General features: G+C 44.5%; 1 protein-coding gene across 1 annotated transcript in view; it reads left to right on the forward strand.

Moving 5' to 3' along the window:
• The window catches only part of LOC8029571 (diacylglycerol lipase-beta), a 94,664-nt gene that overhangs the window by 30,382 nt on the left and 44,755 nt on the right, over positions 1-19,527 (forward strand). The window contains exon 2 of the mRNA XM_042294822.1: positions 4,644-4,751. Within this exon, the coding sequence (XP_042150756.1) occupies positions 4,657-4,751 (95 nt within the window). The 5' untranslated portion in view covers positions 4,644-4,656. The remainder of the gene's footprint in view (positions 1-4,643; positions 4,752-19,527) is intronic.

Genomic DNA, 19,527 nt, shown 5'->3' on the forward strand with positions numbered 1-19,527 from the left:
AAAGAGCTTCCTCCTGCTTAACTCCTTTTCCTTTCACAATGTGACTTTCTGTGCCACGTTCAAGGATGGACGTAAGAAAAGCTTTCTACCAAGCAACAAAACGAAAATAATTCACAATTCCCAGACACATATGCTACCTTTCATACGCTTGAGCCTAATCGATGGGCCGCAGAAAAGCACGCTTCAAATCCGATTTAAATGGGTAGCAAAAATCAGTTTGTTGATGTATCGTGCTGCGATTTTCTACAGAGGTTCGGCTAGGGGGTGGAAGCTTGGAGTTAAAATATCAATGGATAAACTTACCTTCTTCAAAAAAGAAAAAAAAAGAAGCTGTTTCCAGCAATCCATGGCAGCCTTCGCAGACGGTGTCATGATCCGCGCACTCGCCTAGGTGTATTTGCCGGCGACAGATGGAAGCGTTGAGGGCGCGCCGTAGAGAGCCTGTGTTACAAAGAGTTTCCAACTGCTAGATCGTGGTCACGTGGTTTGTGGGCCGCATTTGCAACACGAGCTGGGACGAGGTGACGAACGCGTTGATCGTCTGCAAACGCCTCCGCCTTTCCTCCTGCTTCTCTCCTTGACGAAAACGCAGCGCCTGCGCACTTGCGAACCGATCGCCGCAAGAGGTGTCCGCCATTAAATTGCAAACGCTCCTTCAGGGTTCGAGAAATTGAGTGGCCCCTCTCTTCAACCTAGGCTCTCTGGGGCGCCGAAGCCAAGCTTAGCATGCGGTCAACTTAAAAGATTCACTGTGCCGACGCTCGTCTATCTAATGTAGAACTCTAAAATTGCGATAATTTATTCGTAAAAAAACTAAACGGCAAAACAGATATCTAAATTCCTCGTGGCTCTCGCTTCTCACGTTGCGCCATCTGTTGGCGGCAAATAGACGCTTTGCAGCAGCTGTGCATGAGCGCCACCTTAACCGACCTTCCGTTTTTGTTTCCTCTTATTCGGTTTACTTCACTTCATCATTACCGCAGCAGCACAGGTTGTTGCCCTTTTAGATTCTACTGTGTTCTAGCTTCTCCACAGCATTGGCCTTTGTTGAGGCTCGTCAACGCCCGTTTCAGTGGCTCGGTATCTCGGTTAAACAAAAGAAAGTGAGCAATGGCGGATGTAATATGGCGCAAACTGGGCGAGCACGGGCAGGACATCGTCTACGAATGTTGTAAAAAACTGCCCAAAAAATGTTTTATTTTTTTGAGCGATGCGAGTTTTTTGTTCGTGTTTTCTCTCCACGCTTCCATCCACCCCACTGCCGCATCTTTGTAGTAAACCGTAAGGCGATACGTTGAGAAATCGATTTTTACTGTTCTTCTTAAGTGGGTTCGAAGCAGGATGGAGAAAAAATCAACATGATTTAAATGATTATTTAAATCATGATTTATATTGTGATTAGATCAGATCAGTTTCACTAGCTGTGATGATTTAAATCGAACCTTTGCTGAAAAGTAATCCCGCAAATATTTCTTTATTTACTGTTTGTATATCATTTGAGGCTTTCTGTGTGCATTTTATGTTTGTCTATTTAAAACATAAAAACGCCCTTCTGATGAAATCAGAGCGTTGGGCTTGATTTTAACCTTTCACTTCATTTTTCACCTACGCAACGTAATGTTGCAACAAAATCAAAACGCAAAATCAACGAAAACTCGAAAATTAATGTCATATTCCAATCAAGTATGCCCTCAAAACAAATATAAAAATATTTTTTTTTATTTATTAGGAAAAATACATTGTCTTCGTTTTAGTATGGCGGGGTTACAGTAATAAAATGTGTTAATTAATTTGCACCTTACATTTGCAGTAGTTCTTCCTTCCGCATTGTTGCGAGTGATTGGACGAATATATCAATCAATCAATCTGTCATGTCTTTATCTAGTGGTAAATAATCAGTATTTTCCAGCTAAAATGATTTAAATGAATCTAATCTGATGTAAATCAAATAAATCTAATTTTTGTAATTAATATTTGTTTTCCTTTTTTTTCTTTTTTTAATTTGATTACAAAAAGGCTGATTTTGCAATGTTGGGAGACAGAGATTGTTGTGTCGTACTCAAATTCGCCTCAAGAAAAAAAAAAAAGTTCTGCGCCCCGTTCAGACGCATCGCGAAGTACTTCTTACGAGATTTGGTTGCTGGAGGCACGAAACGATGCATTTAGCTTTTGAAACGATGTACGTCTTGATAAAGGTAACATATATCTTACCTCGAAAGCACCCACATATACCTTAATTATCTACAGAAAGGGGGAATTCGGTAGTGCTGGGCGCTCGATAGATTAGCCTACCAATCAATCGATTAATGCTTTAATCGCGACTAATTTATTTGACTAACAAAAAAGTAGAAATGTAACGCTTTACCAGGCAGACGTGGACCTGCATGAGGGCAAAACGTTCGGTAAAATTTCAAACTTTTCCGCTTACTCTCTCCCCCGACCGCTAAGTATGGGCGACGGAATAATAATCCAACGTTTCAACCTGCAAATAGGAAAAAAATAAAGGGGAGGCAAAACGAGAAAGTGCGACGGTTACGCTTAGATCCTAAATGCCTTCTATTGGCGTGGCAAAGGCAAAACAATGTTTTCGCCCATACTGGAAGTGACGTCAATTCAAGATGGCGGCGCACTGTAACTCCAAACAAATGCAGAAGGTTCTACATGTCCCGATAACTTCAACGCCACGCGGGTGTCCGTTTAGCGCAGCAGAGGCGGTCGTAGACGATCAACGGAGTTCGCTATTGGCGAAGATTACCTCTTTTCCTCCGCTGCTCAAGTAATAACTTATGAATAGGTGTCTTTTGACTGTTCTCAACTACACATCGAAGTCGATTTAAAATCTGAAATTGTACATTTTACCGTTCTTCCCATAAACAGTGAAAGCAAAACAAAATGTAATTTTGAATTTAAAAAAAAATTATTATGCATGGGAATGAATGCATGGGAAACCGATTAATCGATTAATTAGTCGGGTAAAGGGATTAGAAAAATACAAAGCCTAAAGCACATCATTTGTTTTGTGCCCAGGAAATTGTGACCGAGAATGTTGCTTGATGGGGTTAGAGCAATTACGTTTTTCCCGCTAAATCTAAGGGGGAAGTTACGTATTACACTTTCGCTTTAAACGTTTAGGGGACTTTTTTTTTATGAAATTTTATTTTTAAAGAGATTGGGAGTAATAAACGAAAGCAAAATTCTCTGGGTGAGGAAGGTCACGCTGGGACCGTAAGTTTGCATACAGAATGTGTTTTATCGGACGAATAGTATGAGAAAAATGTCACCAAGAACTGACACGAAGGGCATTGACGTCGCGTGACATCGTCACGTCACGTTCGTGGCACCATTGGCGTTGTGTAAAGGCCCGTTCACACACTTGCGACCTCTTAGAATCGAGTGTCTTGGAACCCCTTAATATCTCTTACGACGACAGCAGAGCCGTGTATATAGAGAGTTTGGTCAATGGGAGGCGCGGGCAGGGCCAGGGCGTGCACCAGACTCAGAAAGAGGGCTTGGCGTGCTCTCTTGACCAACCATGCAGAAGCCGAAAAAAATCCCCTAAAGGTGGTAGCGAGAAACAGTTCTGATCGAAGGTGTATGTTCGTATGTGGTTTGAATAATCGCGCATGAGTGAAGTGTAGTAACTCTGCGTGGTTGAATATAGAATGCACGTGATGTTTTGATCATGATCATGCAGAAAGATGTAAGAAACGAATGCGCCGCTCAACTCCTTTTTTCTCGGACAGAGTGTGACCGCTCGGACGGCAGATTCCAGGCCCTCGGCGCTTGGCGTAAGGATTATGTCGATCGTTCCGATAGTCGCAATCTTCCATTGTCATTTTGGATGAGCGTGATTGAAACATCACGTGTACCATGTTTTCAGTCACCGAGAGTTACTCCGATGCAGTTATCAGATTTGTTTCTTGCGACCACCGCCAGGGTATTATTTGCGGCTTCTGGTTGGTCACATTCGAATTTGTGAAGACGCCCTGGAACACGCCCAGCCCGCTTTTGGCCAATGGCGCCTCCTCATTTGTTTCCTATACTTCCCCAACGAATGGCCAAGCTCTCTACATATACGGCTCTGGACGACAGGACACACTGGCGCCATTTATTGGGTAGCAGTGTAAACTTGGTGGTCCGGCATATTTCCTATTTTTCTCGCGTATAATCCTTTCTTTCTTAGCTCGAAAAACTTTTTTCAACGTTATGAACGAGATTTTCTCATAGTTATTACACACATTTTACCTCGGAAATCCCGCAAAACCTTCGCTCTAGTGAAATGCAGTTGCAAGGTCTCCGCATAGATGGCGCCAGCGTGCCAGTGTGTTTTCTCGTCCTAAGAAATTTAAAAAGGTTTCAACGCGTCTCATCTCTCTCGGTCGTACTCGGTTGCTAGTGTGTGAACGGGCCTTAACAGTGACGTGACGCCCTGATGTCACCTGACATCGCGACATCCCAAATATCACGTGACTCTGTGACGTCACGATGTCACGTGACATTACGAGACGTCACGTGACGTCACGCACACATAGCATGTGCCCGGCTCATTCACAACACATTTTGTGCTTCCCGATCATTGTCATCATAGTCGGGCTAATGTAATTTATGACTTTCTTCTTTTTTTGTGTGTTAATCCGATTCAGGTGCGCGGTCAAGATGCCGAGTGTACAGTTCTTTGGCCGCCGTTGGACGATGGCCAGCGACGACTTCCTCCTTCCCCCAATCTTCGAGGCTCTATTCCGAGCAGGATGGTAAGTGCTGGATCGTCCGACCTTGGAGCGCAAGTTACGCCACCTTTGTTTTCCTTTCGTCGCCGTAATCGGGGCTGGAATTACAGACACGCTTGGTCTCTCCGTCTGCTCTGGTCCTTCACCTTGTTTGCGCTGTTTTTAGTTCTTAAAGACCCTCGCTCGATTACGCCAGGATGATATCTCCCGGTCTTTAGGCGGCTTTAGCCGGGGTCACACTACTTACACCATCACACAAAAGACAGTCTGCAAAGATTCGAACACAAGCCAACACGAGGTACGTGCTTCAAATGCCCCGTGGCAACGAACTCATGGAGATCGAAACTCGGCATGCGGTATTCGAACCATCGCGTGTCTGATGTTTGCAGACTGTCTTTTGTATAATGGTGTGGGTAGTGTGACCCCTCCTTAAAGGCCCGCTTAAACACTGCGTTTGGCATCCGAGGCTCACGTCGGGGATAGGAGGGAGGGGGGGGGGGGGGGGGGGGGGGTAAGGCCAAAGCAGCACCGCAGGTGCGTAAAACGTGGAATACGACTAAAACGTGCTTCCATTCAAACCCCAGCCTCCCTCCAAACCCAGGAATTTCAGACATTTACATGTATACATTCAAGGGAAGCAAAATGGACAGTTAGGCTAGTGTACATCGAAAGAAGAATTAGCGCCTCAAAGACAGGGACAGAGAACAAGACGACACCGAGCGCTACTTACAAGTTACAAGATTGTTTAGTGAAAAACGAAAGCACACCTTATTTATACACCTTTGCAAGTGGGATCCCGGCTTAACCTCGAACCGCGCGCCAAGGTGAGGCGGACCTACTCTCCAGCCAGGACGTTTGCTGGTTGTCGTACAATGTTGCCAAGCGTCTCTCGCCGGAGCGTACACCACTGAGCGCAGAAAGAAATTAAAAAAATAATTATAAAACGTACACGTGTCGTCTTCGACCGCGAAAGAGCACGGACAATTAAATAGAATGCCTAAACCGGTAACAAATAAAAAAATTTCAAAAATATCTGAAGTCTCAAGGCGCTCTTCAGAATGCGCCACAAGTCGCATGGCCTTTGCATCAACGATGGCTGCGCTCGCGGCAGCTCTGGTTTCCACAACATGCAGGAACAGAGGCTGCGATCGTTATAAAGTCGACTCCAACCCTTAAAGATGTCCCGTCCTACAATATGTGATGCTACGATACTGTGTGGATACCTCCTCCTGCGTTCCGAGACAGTAAGTGTGCCGCTAACTTTAGCCATCGGCGATGCAGCAAACGGCACCATCTTGTCATCGCGCACCCCACTGACGTGCCCCTGGCGCACCCCAGCATGGCGGAAACGGTACGGGGCGCCAGCATCGCTCAAAATGGCAGCGCACAGGAGCCTTTCTTGCAAACGTGTATACACATCGTCATGTTCCCGGCACAGGAAGGCGAATGTCTTATCAGATAGGTGCAGTGACGGTGAACTTACACAGTCTGTCTTTCCCCTCGCCCGCATGTTATACGTAGGGTTCTGTTTTTGTTTTTTTTTGTTTTTTTTTTCGGTAAATACCGATAAACCCCGATAATTAACTTCCGAGACGGTTTTATAAGAATCAATGAAAACCGAAGAACCCCGAACTGGAGCTCTCCTTGACTAAGAAAAGCCAAAGCTGAAAATTTGTGTTTGCAGTTTCATTTTGTGTTAACCCTAAATGTACGCCTCATTGAACTGTCCGTGAGGCTGCTTAATTCTTTAAAAACTCAATCCCTGTCCCATTTCTTTTCTTCTTTTGTTTTTTTTACGACACAAATACGTTCTTAGATCATAACCAGTATTCTCTGCAGGCTGGGAAATCCAATTCCCGTGTTTTATTTTCTGAAACTTAAGTCCCGGTAAACGCCGATTCCTTTACTGACTCGAAAAATTGACATCGAAAAACACCGAATCTGTGTGTGTGTGTGTGTGTGTGTGTGTGTGTGTGTGTGTTTGGGGGGGGGGGGGGGGCGTAGACCTAAAGAAACACCCCTGATTTTGACCCAAAATAAACCCCCAAACCACGGAACCTATAATTATACGCTTCGGAAATTTCCCTGTCAGTGTTATTCTTGAGTTTTCCTATTATTTTTTTGTGTTTATTGCAGATACGAATTACTTGGGCATCTGTCCAACACCTGAATTTTCCTACATCCCTAAGGAAGGCCACCGTAGACCGCATATTGGATACGGCGTCAGAGTTCGGTTGGATCTCGGGTCCAATCAGTGAGAACAAGACTCCCAGCCGAACGCTTACGTCATAGTCGCGTCCAATCTCTGGCCTGCGGTGGCCTTCCTTAGTGAGGCAGGAAAATTCAGCACTTAGGATTTCGTATCGAGGAAGTGTTGATCTTTCGTGGTGCTCGGCGAGGTTGCCCGAACGTAGACACCGCACGCTGGCGCATCTTGTCACCGAAGCACCTTCCCGTCCGTCCCATGTGCCCATTTATACACCTTGTCGCACGTCATTGAGATTCCATACACGACTGGCGTAGCACATTCAATGAACGGAGTGGTGTGTTTCTTTACAAATGTTTTTTTTTTCTTTTTTTTTTTTTTTTTTTATTCTTTCGCAGAGAGAGGTAGAGAGAGATAGAATGCCTTTATTCAAACTGCCCATGTCCGGGCTGTGGTTACTCATAGTGAGGCCTTCTGGTGGTCCTTGACAAGGGTCAGGTCGGAGCTTGGGGGAGTGTTGTCGAGGTCAACGGGTCCCGCACACGAGAGATGTGCAGCGCTAGGCGAGGCCAGAGGATAGGGCGGAGGTCCAAGAAGAGAGTAGCCCAGATCGCCGCAGGTAAAGGGAATGGGGGAAGCGAGGATATGTGAAAGAAGAAAGTGTGGAGATTGGTGGGCGCGAGGACAATACCAGCAGGTGTGTCTGGCGTCGACGCGTCACGCACCTGACCGGGGGGGAGGGGGGAGGGGGTTCCGGCCAATTTTTAATGTGGTAGGTTATGACTTCGCACAGCAGGGAGAATGTCTGTGCCTGGCGAACGTATGCAACCTTGCGGCGTGTGAGTTTAGGGATGGGAGGGTGAAGGGTCCGGGCGGGAAAGGCGGAGGTCATTCAGGCGCTCTCTTCGAGCCTTGCAATGGGTGGTACGTTTTTCTTTGGGATTGTAGTCCGGGGGACCAGGACTCAGGGTTGCTCGGAATCTCGTTTGCGCGAGCAAGGACGTGGGCCTTTTCGTTTCCTGCGATTCCTTGGAATCCGGTTACCCACTCAAGAAAGACGTGGAGATGTGGCTGCCATGTAGGAGGCCAAGTCGTGTTTTATGTGTGCTGGTATGCGGAGTTGGTTTAGAAGTCTCTGAGGGCTCCTCGATTATCTGAACGGATAGTAATAAAATCGGACAAGTCGGGCTAGTAAGTGTATGGCTTCTCATATGAACTGTGCCTCTGCCGCTGCAGGGAAGAGTACATGTGCATGGTGTCAGACTGTATCTCTTTTGAGGCTATGACAGCGGTAGATATGCCATCGGAGAAGCGGCGTCCGTGTAATGCAAAGAGAAAGTCGTCTGCTTCTTGCACACGGGTTGCGGAGACCTCAGAATGACACCGAGCTCTGAATGGCTTTAGTTGAAAGAATAGTGGGTATACATTAATGCTAGATGCCTCGAGGTCTACCCACTATTGTTTTCGATCAGCCAATAGGAGCTCGGTGTTCTGACATAATCGCAACCCCTGTGCAAGACGCAGACAGACTTGCGCTTTGCATATACATCGTGCGGTGCATGGTGTGGGAAGACGAGGGGCTCTCCTTTGTCGTCTTCCGAGATCCACGGTGGGGTTCATCTGTCGAGGAATGGGCTTGACCGCAATGCGAGGAATCGTATCCCATGGTGGGGGTTTTTCGGGAAGGGGAGAGAGGTGGGCAATCGGATATCCGAGGGTGGACACAACGGCGCGGCTTTGCTTGGACATGGTGAGTCGGTGGTATTGAGCAACGACGTGGGCTTCCGTTTTCTCCTCGAGGCTGTTGTGAAGAGCAGTGGCCGTGATGAGGCAGAGACCGGACAGCTTTGACGGGGCGGAATAAACGACGGGCGTCTCAAGGTGTGCGGCAACTCTTTGTAGATTGTGCGAAAGCTGATGAACCACCGTTGTGGCTTTTGCATAATCTAAAAACAGTTTCCGCACACTTTAAAGTAACCGTCGTTTTTTTTTAAAGTTGTTTGGTTTAAAACCTACTTGCGAACGCTACTTCGTTACTTTCTTTATTCAATATCAACCGGCAGCGCCTCTATCGGGCATTATCGCGGAGGTGAACAAACATTTAAAGAAAAATGTTTCCGCATTTGCGGCACGAGCAAAGCATTCCATTCCTTGATTGTCTTAACAAAAAAAGAATTCTTACCCGATTCCGTTCTGTTACAGAGCTCACGCATTTTTTTAGAAATGGCGTTTACGTTGTAAAATATACTTTGGTGGTAAAAGGTACGAATAACTATTGATGCCAGTGGTTTTATGATAGATACTATATAAGACCTTTAATCAAGTATTTTTTTTCGTCTGAGTGACAATGAATTTTATCTTAGCTTTTTTATTGTGGCAGTGACGCTTGCATAACGGTCGTACCGTCCCAGGACGAAGCGAGCAGCACAGGCTTGTAAGCTCTTCAGATTTTCAATTTCGTTTCTTTGGGAAGGGTTTCAGCCAGTTCAGGCTTACTCCAGAGCGGGAAAAGCCAGGCAACATATGCAAGCTTTTCTTTCTTTTTTTTTTTTTTTTTTAAATTGGGATAATATTTTTTTTTAATGTTTTGACGCAGAAAGGTAAGTGCTCGTCCGGTCATCATGACAACATCGTCGATATGTGCGTTCCATGTGCAGTCAGCTGAAAGTGTGACATCTAGATATTTTATTGTTGTTTTTGTTTGGCACAACTCTATTGTGTAATTATTATTGCGTTTCAATTTTATTTTTATTATTCCGTGCAAAACTAACACGAAGACATCTCTTTACGGTGAGGTTCATCTTCCACTCATTGCGCCATTGAGTAGTTCGATTCAAGTCATTCTGAAACTGTGTGAAAATATCCTTTTCCGTTACATATCGATAAATGACATAATCATCGTCAAACAGGCGCACCTTTCAACTCATCCCAACATTAATATCATTCACAATATTAAAAATAACAAAGACCCCAGCACGCCAGATGCAACGGCAATAAAATTAGATTTTCCACCGTTGAAGATGACATATTGACGATGCAATAGGTCAGGAGTGGCCCGGCTGACCGGGCCTAAGATCCGCAAACAAAACCACGAAAGCTCCAAGAGCCGGGAAGGGGGTGGGGGGGGGGGGGGGGGGGGGTAAACTTTTGTCCAGAGCAGTAAACGAAAGTCGAACTACTTTTAATCAATCTGAGTCAAAAGCAGTCCAACTGCACGTAAGGTAGCAGTCATAAGACTCCAAATTGCAACCTGTCTTTCGATTTAGAACGCGTTCCATTTCTCTTTTTGTGAGAAGGCTCGTGTGGCCGGGAGGGAGGCAGAAGAGCCGTGGGGGGGGGGGGGGGGGGGGGGGGGGGGGGGGGGGGGGCGGGGCGGTGCCGCGTGTTGCACTTCAATCGCGATGAGCCGCTGCTTGGCCACCCCTGCAATAGATACACATTTATCCACTTAAAAATGGCAGTGTTTATGCTTAAAAAGCTCTAACTTGAGTAATAACAGTGAATGTGATACACCGTCGAAAGTCTTCCTGAATTCTGAGAATGCACCGTCAGTCTGTCCACCTCCATCAACACTTACAATTAGATCATGATACAGCTCAGTCGATTGCATTACACACGAGTACCCCTTTCTAAAACCATGTTGGGGACTAATAAAAAGTCATGTAAGCTTAGATGTTTCATGATCTGACAAAATAAAACATGCTCAAGTAATTTACAACATATATCGATGCTGGTGAAATTGATCTGTAACTTGTTATATCTTTCTTGAGTCCTTTTTTTTTTTTGTGCAGGCACTACATGTGCCACTTTCTAGTCGTTTGGTAATAAGCCGACAGGCAATGATTTGTTATATATTATAAAAAGGTATGGGGCGATTGCGTCGGCGCAGCATCTTAAAATTCTGGGTGAAAATCCATCTGAACCAATTGGCTCAGCTTCATCTACGAAGCTGCCCTGCACTGTTCAAGCTAGAGCCCCTGAAAGAGTAATTAAATGGCTGTTTATACTCCGACGTCGAGTGCAGTGAATGCAGCGTAGCGCAGAACGCGGGCCTTTCATTGGTCGGCAACCAGGAACTCGATATCTGCGACCAATCAATATCTGTGCGCGCCGCGCTACGCCGCGCCCGTCGACGTTACGTTGGAGTATAAACGTACCTTTAAGCTTCGTGGTAATAACAATTCAGCCATATTGGCGCTAAAACGGGCGATGCAACGATTTTTGTATTTTGCGAAAATACCGCTTAGAACGGATCCCTGACTTCAATGACCTGTGAAACACCCGTTCGTTTTTCACCACACAGCGTCGAAGTCGAAAAATGAAACAAAAACGAGCAGCGTTCACCCCAACTCGCAGCCAGAGCAAGGGGCCACGTGATCTGGAGCCGATTATAGACGCTTTCAGGCAGCTGTGCATGGGGGCCACCATAGCCGACCTTCAGTTTTTGTACCCTCTTATTCTGTTCTCTACACTTCATCATTACCATAGCAGGCCAGGTTATTGCCATTTTACATTCTACTGCGTCCTTCTCTCCAGCATAGGCCATTGTGGAAACTCGTCAATGCATGCTTCAGTGGCTCGGCATCTCGGTAAGACAAGAGAAGGTCGGCTATGGCGGCTCAATCTGGCGCGCGCTGAAAGCGTCTATATGCCGCCAATGTTTCTCATAGCCACGCCTTGGGGTTGTCAAGGCACAGGACACGCGCTGAGTTCCAGGTATTGTTATGGTTCGGCTATTTTCGCCATTGCAGCTATTGAACACGGGCCACTGCCCGAATGCTTACCGAGTTATCGAATATCAGGAGCCAAAATCGAGTGCCCACACAATGATCGGGTCCAATCTATGAGCCGCATTCAAATATCGTCACTGGGCAGTACTGCGACCGTCCAGCTAAGTCATCAAGTTTCGCGAAGGAAAGATTGAATGAAAACGCTCGCTTTTGTCCTTGAAATTACACCGCAACAAAGGAGTTTCTTGGCCAGTGGCATAGCCTGCGAGTATCCTTGAGCCCCACTAGTGCCAGTAAGCTAGTGTAAAGTGAAAAACATTCCAAATTAATATCATTGCACCGCCCTTTTAAAATCACTGTCGTCACCTGTCTAAAGCTTTGTCTAAAATTGCAAAAAAAAATCTTTTTTTTTTCAGATTAGTTAACAACTGTTTGCGACAGAGCAAAATGAGGTTGTCTGAGCTCGCTAACACCGCATTTAAAGCTCACGAAGTCACATTTTCGAATCGTCACAACCGCCAATAAACCAGTTGCCAAATTATGCCCACGCACCAAGGAGCAGGCTGCGAGTGTATCTAGTCTTTTCAGCAGCTGCGCATAGGCACCGCCGTAACCGACCTTCAGTTTTTGTTTCCTCCGTTTACTTCATTTCATCATTACCATGGAAGCTCAGGTTATTGTCGTTTTAGATATTAGCCAGTCCTTCTCCCCCAGACTTGGTCTTTGTGGAGGTTTGTCAACGCCCGTTTCGTTGGTTCTGTATCTCGGGCAGAACAAAAGAGGTCAGCAATGGCGGATGTAATCTGGCGCGTTTGCAAAGCGTGTATAGTTACACGCGCTGCTTTAGGTTTCTTGAGCAAGAAACCTAAAGCAAGTGGCACTTTGCGCGGTGCGTTCGTCAACACCTCATTTGGATTGTTCACTTCTGATCTCTTCCACCGATAAGTCGAGCTTGTGGAGCACGTGTACCTATACGTCTCCAACATCCTTCTTGGGTAATTTGGCGCAAGGTATTTTCGCAGCGGAAGTTCGTCTGCGTCTTTAGCAGGGGTTGAGGTGACATCAGAAGGACGCCAAGCTGTGACTGGTTCTGATTGAAGGATAGCGGGTAGACCTCCAGGCAGCTTGCATTGAGGTCTATCCGCCATCCTCCTAATCAAAGCCATTCAGAACACGGCGTCCTTCTGACCTCACCAGAATCCCAGCAAAAGAAGCAGAAGAACTTGCGCTCCACATAGGCGACGCTGCATGGATCCATTATTGATGATGTTTGTTGGTTACGGTGCCGGGAGCGCGTCTCCGGTTAACGTGTTTACCCCGTCCAAAAAACAAAAACAAAAGTGGTCCCTTGATTTGTTTTGCTTGGTGACGTTATAAAAGCGCCATGCCGTCGCTGGCCGCGACCCTGCGTCAACAACAGCGGTGACGCAGGTCGCTTTCCCGGCTTGAAGGTCCAGGTTCGACAGCCATGGAGTCGGGACGCAGTGAAATATGGCAGCGACACTCAGGTTCGCACGGTGCTTTTCGCCGGCATTTCTACGACCGACCGCCAGGATCGTGACATCCGACAGCGCGACACTCCGACTTCCGCTGTGACGTCATTTGCTGCCGCTTCCGAGACCTCTTCCGACCCTGCTCAACTTGCCGGTTGTAGAAAAAAAAAGTTGGGTTTTGTGTATGTTTATACAGCCTAGAACTTGGGTTTCCCTCAACGGGCCCGTTGCCTCCCAGCTGTAGATAAGACATTTAGCCTGTGCAGTACGACCGCTAGCGCAGTGCTACACGACCGCACGCCGGTACGATGCTTATCCAGATCGAAACGGGCAGGGGTCGGGATTGAGCCCAGAATCCCTGGGTACTGCAGCACGAGCTTTCGCTCCACGTGCTCCACGTTGGTGTGCGCTAGACCACTCGGTCGCCAGGCACAGCAGTCTGTGTGTGTGTGTGTGTGGGGGGGGGGGGGGGGGGGGGGGGGAAGGGAGGGGGAAGTAATTGATTACAATTATTCTTGCTTAAAAGCACTCAGTTAGGTATATCGATTACTTAAGAAGATATTGAGTCTTACGACTACTCTTAGGTTCCTTCCGATTTTCTAAACGGCAGATTTATCTGCCAGTTTAAAAACGGGTGGGTCTTTCGTGCTGTCCATTGTTGGATAAGAATCACCGAATTAAAAAACTACTTATATTCTTAATCCGCCGATTTTGGTAAACCACTCTTCCCATACGTATCACACTTGGTTCGAGGATTCATTGGTATGAAACTTGTACGAACAAAGGACGTAAGTATATGAAGGGGAGGGGAGAATAGTAATGGTTACATGTAATATTGGCACTTCCAAATGTAATCAGATTACTCTCGCAATCGCTCCTAATAAATGTATTCAAATGATTACGAAATTACTCCAAGAAGCTATCAATTACGAGAAATTCGATTGATTGAGATGGAGTGCCGTACCCAAATCTGCATATATATGCGGGTGGCTTCATCTCAAATCAATTAGCAGCATCAAAGAGTATAAAGTTTAATTTTAACAATATATATATATATATATATATATATATATATATATATATATTTTTTTTTGGCAATTCCTAAATGACGGACGGCGCAAACCGCATGTTCCCCAGATTTTTTGCTCTCGAGTTAGGAAGCGTAGAAGCCGCCGTCGCAGAAACAAGTATTTTTGACTGCCGTCGCAGGTTGCGTGCTTGACACCCTCTGCTGGTGCTAGTGTTTTCCTTCTCCCTCTTAACTTTGCCCTCATTTAATAGATATTTTAAAGGTACCTTAACGTATTCAAATATTTTTTAAGAATTTTATTTTTTTCTATAAAAAATGTCAAAGTGGTCGTTTAGGTCTATTTTTCATCAACTTTGCCAGGTCCTTAGTTTGTACTTTAGGGGGATATGGGGCTTCAGAGTAATTTTCTTAATTATGAAAGTATACTCATCGTATATGCACTGGTATAACGCATCTCGTACTTATTCCAAATATGCAATCTGATATTGAATATCTTTACTGAAAGCCGAGTTATGGAAGATTAGTCTAATTTGATTAGGTTATTTGTTACGGGTCGTTAAAGAAATGTTATTCGTAAATTATCGAAATTGGCAATCCAACTACATTCACAAAGGTGTAATTTGTGCGGTGATTCTACTCTAGATCTCACCTGAGATGGTTCTGTTACTAAAAGACGATTGTAATTATAGTGTAAAGGACGTGCTTCCTCGTCATTTAAGAAAGTAATCAATTGAATATAACTCTTAAGTTGGAAAATTATAAAAATAGCATCACTGCACAGCCCCATTCTTCCCGACTAAAATAGGCACCAAACGTGTTAATATTGTCCAAGACGAACTTCAGAAAACGCCTGTAAGTCATCGGTACTTGTGAAAGAGAAGGGAAGAGAGAAAAAACATTTGAAGTATGCGTATTCCTACTAACTATAGTTCATAGAAAATCAAGACTTCATATTTTTTTAATATTTGAAAATTAGATAGAGCAATATTAGTTTGTACAGAGCTGGGTGGGTATGTCTAAATATCAGAAAAGCCGTTTTTTTTTTTCAAAAAAACCTTTTCCCAACTTTTTGCTATTTAAAGACCAGCCTCCCTCCTTCAGGGAAATTTTCTTTCTTTAGCATCAGAGGAAGTCCAAAGCAAGCCCATAATAGACATAATAATATCATTATGATCTGTTGACTAGCTGCTCTGCCACATTCACGTAAATGTTCTCATAAATAACAAATGTTTAAAGTTCGAAGTCGATTTTCTCAAAAACCTTAATTTTGTAAATTTTTATTTTTTTTATATTATTTAGTCGACTACAAAAAAAATAGAAAAAATCTAGAAATATTTTGGTTGCATGTTCTCTATTTGAGCCGCAGTCGTGTGAAATGTGGGCTTATTTGACTAAAATACAGCAACCTTACCGGCAATGTGCGCCTCTATGATTTCAAAAATATATTTTCATTAGAGTAGATTGTTGGGCTAGTTGGTTTTGGAACTTGGAATACATTTTAGCGCTCAAAAAACATGGACAAAGAGACGAGAAACAGACAGCACAGTGCGCTACTAACTTCTTATTTTGGTTAAAGATTTTGCAAAAGACCCCTTCGCAAGACTGCTTCTTACTAGAATATGAAGTCTGTTTGAAAAGGAACGACGCATCGTTGGCTAAGCTAGGACTCCAACTCGAAGACGTACCGGAGCTTGCCTTGTAAAAATGCAATAAGTTTTTAAAAAAACAATTCGATGTTACGTGTTTTTTTAACGAGTTTCAGAAGTGGAAAAAAAATGCATTCCCGACTTCTTCACCAGACGGGCCCAGCAAAAAGTCATATGGCTAGGGAAAGTGCATGTGAAGTCACGTGCTGTCATCTTGCACTTCGATTTTGCTGAAAACTAGAGCGTCGTGATCCAGCGTGCGGTGCAAGCTAGACATCACTGGAAGAGCAAGATGGTTTCCATCTTTACCTGCGTGGCTACGACCGAACAGGGAACGTTAATCTTCGTCGCAGTGAGCGACGACATCGTCTACGACTCGTCCCACGCGCTCTTTGCGCTCAGCGCCGTCGAAGGGCGGCTGGAGGAAGTATTATTTTCAAGCAACTTGTTTACATTTCAGAGGGCGCTCCAAGCCACTTCAAAAACAGGCACCAGGTGTACGAATTCAATAAAGAGAATGTCGTCACCAAGTGGATTTCCACATCAGGGCACGGAAAAAGCTCGTATGATAGAGTTGGCGGCATGCTCAAGCACCAGGCATCGTAACTTGAAACTACAGAATTGTGCTTCATAACGAGAATGTATGTATGTATGAAAAACTTTATTAAAGGTATATCATGAGGGAGGTAGTTTGAGGTGGCCCGGAGGGGGCCATCTCTCACAAGCACTAGGTGGACTCCTCAGTACAGGAGCCCATTGGCGACTGCCGCGGTTCGGGCTCGGTCAACCAGGGCCTTCTGGCCCTCCAGGTCGGAGCAGTCGAGCAGGGCTGCCTCCCAGTCCTCCCGGGTGGGGTTGGGTTTTGGGACGAGGTTGGCGCAAAGCTTCGTTGAGGCACTCAGACCGAAAGTCAACGGGGTCGTTCTACTCTCAATCGCCAAAGTGAAGCTCACGCGTTTCCGGGAGCTAAAGAAAAAAAGAGTGGGAGGAGGTAAACCTACCCAAGGGGCATCCGATCCTCACACGAGTGGAGGAAGACACTCGAGGAAGGCGCCTTGAACGTTGACCTAGAAAAGATTTACGAAAGCCCAAAGTACCTGCGCACACGTGTCAAGGCATGCACGTACCGCTTTATGTCCCGAAGTTTAGAAGATCATCAGTGAGTGCGTGCCGGCATGTTCAAAACTGCAATTGTGGACTGCGTGGCTCCTACACAGGGTGAAAACTGATGCACAGTTACGTCGAATTAGTAAAAAAGTGTACTGCCTTCAAAAAACGTACCATCGATGTTTTGATGTTTTTTTTTTTTACTGGTTCTGTGCGCGCGTTTCTACATTACTGAGGTGCAAGAACTGTGCAGTCAACCGTCGATGATCTGCAAGATGTGAGGAGAACAAAACCCTGCGCATATTTCCAGAAGATTTATGTACAAGATTTGAAATTTTTTTGAGAGTTTATCGTTTTATCGTAATAGGCTGGATAATGAATAGCCACCTTCGTTTACTTTGAACCGTTCTATATAGAATTCTTTTTTTGACATGTTGCGTGGCCTTTTGATTTGTATATTCTTGTTACTCATTGTTTTGTAGTGTGCTTATATGGCTTCTCTCTAATTTCAAGTTTTAAATTACAATGAGTAACACAACTTCGCCTTCTTTACGTTCAATTTAAACAAAATAAACAAAATTAAAAAAAAAAATTTTTTTTGAAATCGTAGAGGCTCACAATGCCGGTAAGGTTGCTCTATTTTACTCAAATGAGCACACATTTCGCACAAATGCGGCTCAAATAGAGGAAACACAACCAAAATATTACATCTCTAGATTGTTATTTTCTTGTAGTTAACTAATATTTCTAAGTGATCTATTTTTGTTAATTTACAAAAATGTGCTTTTTGAGAAATTATATTTCAAACTTTCAACATTTGTTATTTCTTACAACGTTTACGTGAATGTGGCCGACCGGCTACTTGACTGATCATAATGGTATTATTGTATCTATAATGGACCTTCCATAGAGCTAAAGAAGGAAAATTTACCTTACGGAAAAAGTAAGGACCTGTCAAAGTTGGTCAAAAATCGACCTGAACGACAAGTATGATATTTCTACTTTTTTTTCGAAAAAATTATAAATATTTGAATACATCAAGCCATCTTTATAGTATCTAATAAATAAGTTAAAAAAAGCTAAGACGGTGGAGGAAAAAAACTAGCGTCAGCAGAGGGTGTCGAACACGCGACCTGCAGCGGCAGGCAAAAATATTAGTTTCTGCCACTACGCCTTCTACGCTTCCAGAACAAAAATCTGGAGAACATGCGGTTTGCGGCCTCTTTCATTTGAGAAATGCCCCCGTAACATTTTTTTTTTTTTTTGTCAAAATAAAAAACTAGACCCTTTTAGCCTGCACGATTTGAGATGAAACCACCCAGATGGTATGGATTGCGTCCGTTGTGCACAAAGCATCAGAATGGCGGCGGCAAGCAGAAATTTGGGGAATCAAGTGCCGATACTCGAAGCACAGCTTACTTAGTCTCTTGTTGTAGCCTGAAGCAGTGTTGTACACGTTCCTCAGAAAAAAAAAAAAGAACCAAAGCTCGCTCCTCGTTCCTTCTGATTTTTGGAACGCGTTCCCGTTACAAGTTCCACCTGCGAGAAAGGAACTCGTTCCCGTCATAATTAAACAAATGGAACGTATCGTTTCATATACGTTACTTTTGTATTATGCCAATTCCTAGATCAAACGATGTCTTTTTTTTTTATTTATCTATTCTATCAAATGGCAACATACGAATTTGAATGCCGTGATGGAAGGACACCAGGGAAGAAAACAAGCGGAAACAGGGTGTTACTTGTTAATATATTCAAGTTTGAAATTGTTCACCTTTTAACCATATTCATGTTTGTGGTGGACGATTTAGACGAACCAAATGTACGGTTACCCCACTTTGCACGAGCGTTTCGCAACAACCTCACATGTTTACAAAAGTATCTTGTTCGAACTTAACAACAGTTGCTTCTCGATGTTGCTGTCCGCAGGTCGAGCAAGTAAAGAAGGGGTTAGGGCTTTTGGAAGGTCAGTCTTGAAAACTAGAAGTGCTTCTTCATAAATATTGGATTCGTTGTTCAATTTGAAGGTGGGGGACAAGGGGAGAAGGAATGAAGTAAATTTTTGGCTATCTCTTCACTGACCACTGTTCGGGGCGCATGGGTGCGTCCGATGTCTGGTAACCTGTTATTGTGTTGTAACTGTACGTCTCGTTGTGGTAGTTTAGTGATGGCTGTAGTCGGCCTTACATATCTCGGAGTATCAAGATCCGTGGAAGCAAAAAAAGTAGCTGAGTTTGAAACGTCCCTCTTTCTGTGTATTTTCCTTCGACTAAAGTTTTGCTCTTTGTACGGCAGTGGGGCACTCAAAGAAGATTCAATGTTCACTAGCTCTCCTGCACCCGACTGTTACCAAGCGAGGACCACACAAGATAAACCCTAAGAGAAGTAACCAAACAGTTAACGAGATCCTGCTCTTCGTAAAGATATTGTTTTCATACTTTTAGCATTTCCCTCTTGGAAATAAAATAAAAATCACTCCACTTAACGAAAAAAAGAAATGCCGTTCCTTTTTCCGTTCCAGTAAAAATGTAACAAGTTCTCGTTCCACTTCCACGGATGCAAAATGGAACGGTGGCGTTCCTTCGTTC

This window comes from Ixodes scapularis, unplaced genomic scaffold, assembly GCF_016920785.2.
Source record: "Ixodes scapularis isolate PalLabHiFi unplaced genomic scaffold, ASM1692078v2 PGA_scaffold6__148_contigs__length_123643588, whole genome shotgun sequence".
In the NCBI taxonomy this organism is placed as follows: domain Eukaryota; kingdom Metazoa; phylum Arthropoda; class Arachnida; order Ixodida; family Ixodidae; genus Ixodes; species Ixodes scapularis.